This window comes from Pteropus medius, unplaced genomic scaffold (genome assembly GCF_902729225.1).
Source record: "Pteropus medius unplaced genomic scaffold, Ma_sr-lr_union100, whole genome shotgun sequence".
Classification (NCBI taxonomy): domain Eukaryota; kingdom Metazoa; phylum Chordata; class Mammalia; order Chiroptera; family Pteropodidae; genus Pteropus; species Pteropus medius.
Window position 1 is genome coordinate 2,512,778 of NW_024343732.1, and position 10,154 is coordinate 2,522,931.

The window sequence follows — 10,154 nt, forward strand, 5'->3', positions numbered from 1 at the left end:
CGCAATCCCGGCGTCTGCCTGCAAGGGGAGGAGGGAAGCAAACGAGATGGGGGGCGGCGGGGGGTGCGTTAAAGGGAACGCGGAGGCGCGGGCGCTTGGCGGAGAGAAAGCCTGGCGCGGATGCAAGTAGGAACACGCTGGACAGTGAATGCAGGACCAGGTCACTGCCCCTGCTGGCTGACTGTGAGCCCGTGGAGGAATCTCTCTGGGCCTCAGTTTAACCATCTTTAAAATGGAGGAGGGGCTTTATGGAGTCTTCCAGCTCAGATGCCCTGCGTAGTCAGGGGACTGAGTAAGCTGGGAAAGGGGCTTGGCCTGCAGGTCTGTTTTCCCATTTCCCACTGGGTGACCATCGTGTGGTCCTGGACTCTAGCACTGAAAAGGTGCTCATTTTGTGGGGTGCGGAACCCACAAACAGTTATCCAATCATGCAGCAACAGATACAAATCCAAATCTGCCCCTCGACAGCAGTGGAACCTTGGAAGAGAGCTTGGTCTCTGAACCTCGGTTTCCACCTCTGGGAAATGGAATGCTAATTCTTTGGTGAAGATCCAGTGGCTAGACATACAGTCAATAGGTGGCTAATAAGTGTTGAATAGGGAGCAGGGGAGTCTGGTCAAGCCTCTGATTCCACTCTAGCCCATTACCCCTGAACCTAGCCCTTCATCCAGGTTCAATAATCAAACCAGAAAACAATGAACCCTTCTCCCAACCCCTCGGCTGCCTCCCCAGGCTGTCTCCCCAAAATATAAACCAAACAGACAGCAGAGGCAGGGTTATAGGCTCTGTGGTTGAACTGGCCGGGGCTGGGTTCCTAGCTCAGCTGTACCTAGGAGGTGTGACCTCAGATCAAGACTTTCATCTCCTGCAGGCTCAGTTTCCCCATCTGGAATACGGGGTAAGATCCAGCATATAGCATGTGAGGTTAGCCTTTGGTGTGTTATACTGTAGGTGCTTAATAATTGTGCCACACTATTAATTATTATAATTTATTGGCAGAAACAGGACTTTAAAACTCTTCTGATTGTGACTTCAGGCAGGTTCTGGTTCTCTGAGCCTCAGTTTTCCCGACCTGGAAGATGGAGTTGTATACACCGACCAGAGGCAGAATTCTGCTACCTGGCATCTCCAGCTCCTGACCTCCTGACCATCATACTGGCAGTAATGAGTGGGCTTTTGCGGGATCTGAGAAGAGAGTCCCTCACCCCTGCCCCATGAAACACTCAGGCAGCAACATTTTAGGCATCAAAAGGGCTTTTACTAAAAGGATCCATGAGAGTAATGGGTAAATTCTGTGAGAGTAGAAGAATATGTGGAGGTTGGGGAGCAGTGACAGCTGAGTGTGGCTGTAGCCCTCTCTGTCAGAACACCTGGCCCTTGGGTCTTCCATCCCACCAGCTGGCCTTGAAACCACCATAGTCAGGACTAAAGACACCAGGGACATACCTCCTGCCTCTAAAGACCCAACCTACCCTTCTGGGGGCAGCGCCGGCTGGCTGTGTAAACAGAGTCCTGGGGAGTCTCACAGTCCCATCAGTGCTGCTTTTTGTGGGGGGCCTGGGAGCCAGGGGGTGGATGCAGGAAGAAGGCAGGCCACAACAGGCAGCGATAGGCCAACAGGTGGGGGCCCAGCGCATACATCAGGTTGCACAAGAAGAAGCAGGCCCAGGTATCTTCGGGCACACGGTAGGTGAAGGGTGTGCGCAGGTGCATGGAGGCACCCATGTGTGAGAATTGTGCCTGGTGGCCACACAGGGAGAATGGGTGTCAGGGGCCAGGAAAGAACCAGTCTCAGTATCACCAACATCCCATCTTGGGGAGCCCAGAAGGTCCCCGTCTCCATCTCACTGGCTCTGCTGACCTATCTGTCTCCCCTTTCCAGTCCCTCTGTCTCTAAATATTCCTGACCCCACATGTCCTGTCTGTCCTTGTACATCTGTGAGCCTCTTCCTAGCTACTTAATCAGAACCATCTTCACTCTGTCTGCTGGGCCCTGCACCTCATCTCTGACCTGGGTCTAGCTCTTCCCCACTCCGGGCAGCTGCCCTCAACACAAATCCTGTTGATTCTACCCCATAGATATCCTCCTGGTCCCCACTGCCCTGACCTGGGCCCAGCCTTTATCATATCCCATTAGGAATCCAGAAACAGGCCCCCAGCTCTGACTGGGTCCCCACAGCTCAAACACCTCCCATGACTTCCCTTCTTTCTCTGCACAAGCCCCCAAGCTCATGTTCAAAGCCCTCAGTATCAAGCTGCTAATTTCTCTTGCCTCTGCTTTTACCCTTATTATGGTTCTGCTAAATCCCTGTCTCCCTCTGTCCCTTTCTTTATGCTGTTCTCACTCCTGGAATGCCCTTCCCTGCCTGGAAAACTCATTCCCATACATCGAAGTCCAGTTCTTATGCCTCCTTTTCTAAGAAATCTGTCCCCTCTGAAATCTCTCTCAGCCTCTTTCCCTCCCTCTCTTCAGTTCTGACCCCATGAAAGTATCTGTGTCTGGCTCTTTTTCCCCCAGGCTAGGAAATACTGGGGCACTGAGCTGGGGCCTCTTAGGGGCCCAGCATCACCCTGTCCAGGGCAAGCACAAAAGCAATTGATGGGTAGGCTGAAACTTACTTCCTTATGCACCTGTGTCCCCCAGACCTCACCTGGCCTATGGCTCCAGCAAACACCAAGGCCCAGTCCGGCAGCCAGGAACAGCCAGGGAAGATGAGGGCATAGGCAGCCAGGCCGTAGAAGGGCAGTGCATAGAACATGTATATCAGCATCTGAGGGACACACAGCCAACAGGATGAGCAGCTGCCTGAGAGGTCTTCTGAGACCCCCTCGGGTGAGAGCCCCAGGGAGGATCTAGTCAGCCTCAGACCCCACCCAGGATGGAGACTCTTTGCACATCCCACCCTGTGCAAACTGCACCTCTATTTCTCTTTGGTATCCCTCCACCACATACACACATGCACACACTGAGCCTACCCACGTTACTCCTGGCAACAATGACCAGAGCTAGCAATGGGCATGTGATTCACACCTGGCCAATCAGAGCCTGCCTGAGACTCATGCTTAAGCTCTGGGGAAATAAGGGCTCACATTCCTCTAAGGTGGCTAAGTAGGACGAAAAGAAGCCTGGAGCTGCCCAAGACTGTCTCTGCCATCCCACAAAGGGACCACCTGAGAGTGGAGCCCATGCAAAGAAAGCAGAGCCCAGAGACAGAGCTATCCTTGAGCTCTTGGATCCAGTCATACCTGAGGCTATGTCTATACATTTTTAGTAGGACGATAATTCCATCTGTGCTTCTACCAGTTGACTTTGTGTTTCTGGCACCTGCTTCAAATAGGCCCAGTGGATCCCTATGGGTGGCAGAACCATGGTCCTCTCTTGCCACCCACCGTCTTACCTGCACCTTTGGGTAGGCCACAGGGTCCCGCAGATATGGTTCATACTGATAGATATAGACAAAGCAGGCATCTGTGGGACAGTCAAGCACTACCTGGAGCCAACAGACAACCAATAACCCACCTGAAACATCCCTCCCACAGGAAGCCTTCCCCATTTTCCCAGGCAGAACCCAAACCCCTCACTCTGACCTCCCCCAGCCTTGGTTCTCTCCTCTGGCTGAGAATCCAGATATTGGAACTGGGGAGTAGGCTTTAGGGAATAGGGCTTTGGGATGAAACACTCAAGTCAGACTCAATGAAGAACTTCTGTGGATGATCAGATTGGCGAGCAGTGGCCTTTTTGCACTAAGTAAAGAAACATTGTGGGAAGGGAGGGCCGGGGATGGCGGCTAGAGGCAGGAGAGGAGTAGGTTGGCCAAACTCACAAGGCCCCGGAAGAGGGTGAAGAACCCAGCAAGGATGAGGTAGATGACAAGGGCCAGGTCAGCTGGGCGCTGCAGTAGCCCCTTTCTTTGCTCCTCCTGCACCTACCTCATGAGAGAGAGAGAGAGCATGGAAAGTCTGGTATCCAATAGGCACTCCGTAAAAGCTCATCCATTCTTTCCTAATGACCAAGGAGATCCTTCCAAGAAGACAATGTTTTCAACCAGAAAAAAACTCAAATTGGGAACACTCAGGTAGGTGGGCACAGGCTGGCCTGAGGGCAAGGCACCTACCATGTTGGGGGTGCAGCGGGTTGGTGCCCGCGACTGGTTGAAGACCTTCAGGCCAGCCCAGCATGGGACCAGCACATATGGAATGGTGAGGAAGAAGGTGGGCCTGATCTCTGAGCTGTATTTCCCTGTCATGGTAGGAGAGATGGGTGTCACTCAGCGAGGATTTCCCAGGCCTGGCTGGTCCCATTAGCTGAGCCATGCCAGAGTTCCTGGATGGATGTCACGATTCACAAATGCCCTCCTCGCTCAAGCTCTAACACCTCTGGTTCCCCAATGACCATAAGGTGATGTTCATGCTCCTCAACCTGGCCTGCCTCAGTTTACCTTTTGGACACAGCTCCTACACTTCAGCTATTCTTGGCTCCCCTTGGATACACCCTTCCAAGAGGAAATGGGGAGAGGTGGGCAGGCTGCTGGCTTAGGCTGTGTATGGGGGAACCTTTCAAAGACATTGGGGAGCAGATGGAGGACCCAGCAGGGGCTTCCAGGTGCAGGGCAATAACCAGCCCGCGGAGGCAGGATTCGTCAAAACCAAGTCCTTACCAAGGATGTTTCCTGGGAGGAACACCAGGATGCTCATGACAAAGGACCCCAGCCAGTACAATCCAAGGTTTCGGTACCTCTTCCTGGGTTGCAGATGGAGGGGTGGCCAGTAGATATCTGTCCCCAGTCTCAGAACCCCAGTCAGAGCCCAGGATCCACCCTGGGCTCCCCAGCTCTGGGTCCCTCCCAGTTTCTCCCAGGATAGAAGAAACAACAAGTTGAATGAGGGAATAAACAGTCGGACCCTCTATGAAGGACAGAAGTGGCTGCTCAGAACAAGAGAAGAGTGCTGACCACCACTGTCACCTGTGACATTTCCTGGAAGCTTCTCCTGGCCATCCCTGGCTGGAGTCCTAGAGGAACCTCCTGATTTCTCCTAGACAAACTTCTGGTTCCCCCTGGCCTGAGACCCCACCTGCTTCCCAGGGTCCAGGTGCCACCCATGCACCTTCTGCGAATGGCACCAGCCATGGCCAAGTAGAGGAGGTAGTGAACAGTGCCGTCCCAGTAGCAGATGAAGATTCCATGTGCAGTGCGCAGGAATGGCTCGCCCTGTGAGGGCAGGTGTAGGGCTCAGATGCACAGCCAGGCAGGGGCCATCCCAGGCCACCCTCTACATACCTCCTTGGTGTAGAACTCCATGAAGCCTATCATGTAGCCATCTTCTTGGAGAGCGATAAGGAGGTCCACCACCGAGGTGAAGGCAAAGACGGCAAACACTGTGGGGAAAGTGGGCAGGGCAGGCCTGGGTGTGGGTGGGGCCTGAGGCTATGTCAAGGACCCAGATCCAGGCAAGGAGTCTGCACCTAGCTGCTCCCAGTCCCCACTCTACAGGTCATATGAACCACAGCCCTGCCTCAAGGGGAGACACAGTCCCTGCCTTTAGGGGTTCCAGACTGAGAGAGGTACTATCCCTACCTTCGGGAGACCCCAGAGTGATGGAAAGACACTGTTCCTCATCTCAGCCCCAAGTCTTAAGGGAGAGGGCCTCTGAGGTTTCCCCAGTCAATGGGGGTTCTCTAGTCTCTTTGAGGTTCTTCAGTCCAATGGGAGCCCTTCAAATTCCCTCCAGTCTGATGGAGGAGGCCTTTCAAGGGCCTCAGTGTGATTGAGATGCCCTTGCTCACAGTTCTCTTCCCTCTCACTGACTCACCAGCATAGAGTGGGTCGTAGTAGATCTCCCCACGGGACAAGCTATAGATGGCCACAAAGAACAGACCCAGGATCAGGGTGCTCATCAAGGCCACCCCCAGGGGACTGTGAAGAGAAAAACCAAGTCAGGGAGACCAGGCCCAGTGCTGAGGCCCCACTGCATTCTAGTGAGGGCAAGAGCAGACTCTGGGAGGCTCCAGGGGATGAGGCTGAAGCATCTGTTCATCCAGGAATACTATTCCCTGAAACTGCCCTTTCCCATCACCAAGCTCTTTCCCTGGCTGTTTTCTCCTCCTGGAAATTGCTTTCAGAAGTCTCATTTCCAGTTGGCAAACTTCCACTCATCCTTCATGACCCATCTACATTGCTCATCCTCCAGGAAGCCTTTTCTGACTCCTCAGAAAGAATCATTGCCCAACTTGGGCCAGGTACAGAGGCCCCTTCCAATTGTATGATTTAGTCCATCACTTGCTGATATGTATTTGACTCAATTTGCTTAATCATTCATTAGACAACGCTGAACCCCTCTGTGGCTGGACCCAGCGCCCACACCTGCCAGAGAGTCTCTAGTGCTCAGCTGTGTACACCTCACTATGTGAAGCTCCTGACTTCTCCTGGCTAAAGTCTAAATGCCTCCATTGACTCCACCCAATCACTACTCTGATCTGTCCCCATCAACCTGATAAGGCAGGTCAACTAGCTGCATAGACAGTAGAAGCCAGGTCTTTGGGCAACCCCTCAACACTTGGCAAACCAAGGCACAGAGAGGGCAGACCTATCCAAGGTCACACATTCTCCCTGCCTACTCTCTCCAGACCCTACCTCCTCTGAGTACCCTCTGATCCCTAGGATCCCCATTTCTGGCCCCATCTGACCAACAATGACAATTATAGTAATCAGATGGGACCACACTAGAGTCTTTGCACACGATCTGTAATCCTTAACTGAACTATGAGATGAGATCTAAGATTACGTTCATTACTAAGTGAAGAACCTGAGGCTCCCAGAGGCAACCTGGAGCACTCAGGGTCTAGGGAGATGGAGCCAGAAATTTGTACCCAAAGAACCAAACCCATAATCAAGACTCCCTCTACTCCATGTCTTGGGTCGAGCTGGGTTTGGGAGTGTGAGGGGCTTGCTGATGCCGGGTACCAGTAGCTGGATCCACAGGAGTAGGGTCTAAGGTTAGGAAACAGGAATAGGGAGGTCAAGACATGTAGGGGAAACTGAAGCTAGGGTCAAGGTGAGCTAGTCCTGAACAAAAGAAAGTCCCAGACCTGAGACAGGAGATAGAGGAACTGGCTGGTAGGGACGGTGCAGCAGAACGTGTGTGTGGCAAGAGCCTGGTCATCAAGGCCTTATCTGGGGAAATACTTTGGAGCCTGTGCTGGGCACATTCCTGGAAAAACCCCAGAAACGCTCCAAAACTCTGTCCTTTGAGAGGTTCTGCTTCTCAACGACCCTTCTCCCCAGGCCTCAAACGTCCCAGGGGCGCCCCAACGCCCAGCACAAAGTCTCCCAGCTGGTGGGTTAAGGACTTCCGGCTAGAGGGTTCTGATCCAGTCCCATCCTGCCATGCCGAAGTGGCTGGGGCTCCGAGCTCTCCCAGAGCCAGGTCCGCCGCGCATGCGCATCCTCTCTCCGGCCCCCGCCTCACACCCCAGTCTAGCCCCGCGTCCCCTGGCCCCCTGCACGCACTGCGAGAGCACCGAGACGTGGTTGAGCGCATAGAACACTGGGAGGGCGCCAAGCGACAAAGCCGCGATCTTGCCCGCCAGCGGTGGGGTGTCCATAGCTGCGGCACTCGGACAGTGGCACGGACCCCGCGACCTCTAGGGTGCTCGGCTCCGCCGCCGCAGCGAGTCTGGGTGGGAGGTTGCCAGAGACGGGCCTGGCCCCGCCCCGAGCAAAGGTCGACCCACTCTGTGCCCTGGTCGTGTTGCCACAGCCTTGGCCGCCCTGTGCGTTCCTGCGGAGCCTCCGAGGCCCCTCCCCCCTCGACGCCTTCAATGGACTCAGTGCGGTCCCCTACGGCCAACCTCAGTTTCTCTATTAAAGGCTAGAACACGACGCCTCGGATGCTTCCAGATGCTTCCCCAGTGGCAACTTCATTCTGAGGGAATTCGTTCTCCTCGTTCTGCTTTTCTTCATCCTAGGGCACCAGTGTCCCAGCCTCGACTCCCAACCACCACATTTTTGTCTTCTCTTCCCCCAGGATCAAGTAGGCGTGGCCCTTGCGCGCTGAAGGAGGAAACTCACTCACTGCTTGGGCGCAGTTACCTTCAGAGCACTTGGATTTAAGTTTTCATGTGGGGGTCACACATTTAAACTCGTGTTCAAATGTGAAGCTTTGAGCCTGGGGACCATCTCAGGGCAGGCGGCCTCGGCCCTGGGTTGCGGCTCCTTGAAGGACTCTGATTCTGTGCTCTGAGATCCTGTCATGTAACCTGGACATAGTATGGACAGCTGAGGCAGGACTCCTGCTCAGGTGAGCAGGGCCAGAGAGAGGGGGGGGCCAATGAGACCGCTGAGATTGGGTGGGTGTGAAGAGTTTGGTGAGTTTGGTAGTGTTTCTGGCAAGAATAGTTCAGGCCTGGGACTGGGAGGCGGGGAGCCGCGAAAGGGTTCTGAACAGTCTGGACGCTGGGCCAAGTCCAGAGAGAGATGTGAAGCGGAGGGTGGACCTATAACGGGGCTGCAGGGTGAATTAGGAGGCAGCTGTCTTTGTCACGCCCACAAACCAGCTTCGTATTTCCGCCCACGTGGTACTTGCAGCTACTCGAAAGGGTAAGATTCCTGCCTGGAGGGGTTGCGGGACAGTCTGGGGTTGGAATAAGATTGAAACCCTCGTGCCTTCTCCATGTAGCCCCTTGGCCCTATGCCAGGTGGGTCCTATCTCTGAGCCTGGGTGACATGTTCTGGCCACTGACCTGACAACCTTCCCCAGATGTCTTTTGCCTTTGGGGTGAAATTCAGGTTCCTCTGGGGTGACCTGAAGCTCCAGTCTGGTTTCTTGACCTTCCCAATGCTGGCAGTGACAACAGTTCACAGGTCTCTTTCCTGTATACAAGATGGACTCTCCTTGTTTTTCCTCACCCTTTAAAGTAGATCCTAATGTCCCCTCCTCAAGGCAGCCCTCCCTGCCACCGGCAGGACCAAGGGTATCTGGCCCAGCTCTTTCTAGGGGCCTGGCTTTGTACTGTGGTGGGGAGGCACCTGCGTGCACGCATGCACACGCGCACACACACAGCATCTAGAGGCCTCCTCTTCCAACTCTCCCTCTGCCTTGGGGGTAAAGTCCACGGGCTGAGTCTGGCCAGCCTCCCAGCCAGAATTCAATAGAGAGATAACCCTAACCTGGATGGTGGGGTGCCTGGGACTGAAGCCCAGCGTCCCCATCGCTGTAACCTCTGGAAGTGGGTAGGTGGCCCAGGTCAAGGTGTGTACTATACCTGTGCTTGGGATCCTGGCACGTATCACCTTCATCCTGCCTGGGTACAGTACCATGGAGGGGAGATGGTGGCATGTCACCCAGCCTGGACTCTGCTGCTGAGACCCTCCCAACTCCCTGGAGGTCCCACTGAGACCCTGCCCAGGCCACCTGCACCACAGGTTCGGGTTCCTCTTGGCAACATTTATCAGTCTCAGATTGTTATGGGTTCACCAACACGTCCCTATCCATCCTGGGACACCAAATCCAGCTCAGGCCCTCAGAGCCCATGAGCATGCAGAGGTTGAACAGACCCACTTAATGCACGTGTGGGAGCAGACAGGTAGGTTGTAGGCTCATCAGATTCTCAGGCCTTGATACTCCAAGCATGGCTGCAGCTGGATCCCCAGGTGTTTCTGCACAAATGTGAGGCACTGGCTCTGGAGACGTGGGGAGCTGCTCTCAGCGTACACCTTAGCTTGGGCCACCCACCACCTCCCATCCTCCAGGAGGCATATGTAATCTTAGCACACAGCTGTCCCCCAAAGGCACAAGACCCAGGGAAGTGTGTCTACCACAGAGGTGAGACCCAGGGTAGGTGGGGCAGCCTGGGTTGCAGTCATCACTTGCCGGGGCTGGCTGGGTTTTGGGGCTTGTAGCAGCCAACTGCCGGGGAGGAGAGAAACAAAGATGTGTCCTGAGGGAAGGATGGGCCCTGCCTGGAGACCCCTGCTCAAGACCTTCCTGCAGTGCAGTGCTAGGCTGGGAGGACCCCCCACATATTCCCTGGCCAAGCTGTGGCCAGGTCTCACTGGCTGGCCCTGTTCTCAACTCCAACCCATTCTATGCCAATGGAGAATAAAAACTCCATGGGCAAAGGGCTAGACGGTGTTCTGAGATTCCTCAGGCTCTGG

The 10,154-nt window shown here is 54.6% G+C and overlaps 1 protein-coding gene across 3 annotated transcripts; it reads right to left on the reverse strand.

Moving 5' to 3' along the window:
- Positions 1–196: 196 nt before the first annotated feature.
- Positions 197–10,110, reverse strand: TM6SF2 (transmembrane 6 superfamily member 2). Of its 3 annotated transcripts, none has more exons than XR_005653923.1 (11): positions 7,509–10,110; positions 5,812–5,915; positions 5,280–5,377; positions 5,107–5,210; positions 4,659–4,741; positions 4,116–4,240; positions 3,825–3,926; positions 3,399–3,491; positions 2,652–2,771; positions 1,473–1,740; positions 197–1,072 (listed from the first exon to the last, which is right to left on the reverse strand). XR_005653923.1 is itself a non-coding variant. In XM_039867986.1 (10 exons), exons 1-10 carry the CDS (start codon positions 7,601–7,603, stop codon positions 1,534–1,536), a joined length of 1,131 nt encoding a protein of 376 aa, XP_039723920.1. In that variant the 5' UTR covers positions 7,604–10,110; the 3' UTR covers positions 1,237–1,533. The 3 variants fall into 3 exon arrangements, 1 of the variants encoding a protein (XP_039723920.1); XR_005653924.1 differs by lacking the exon at positions 197–1,072 and adding an exon at positions 1,135–1,207; XM_039867986.1 differs by lacking the exon at positions 197–1,072 and having other exon boundaries at positions 1,237–1,740.
- Between the last annotated feature and the right edge of the window lie 44 nt (positions 10,111–10,154).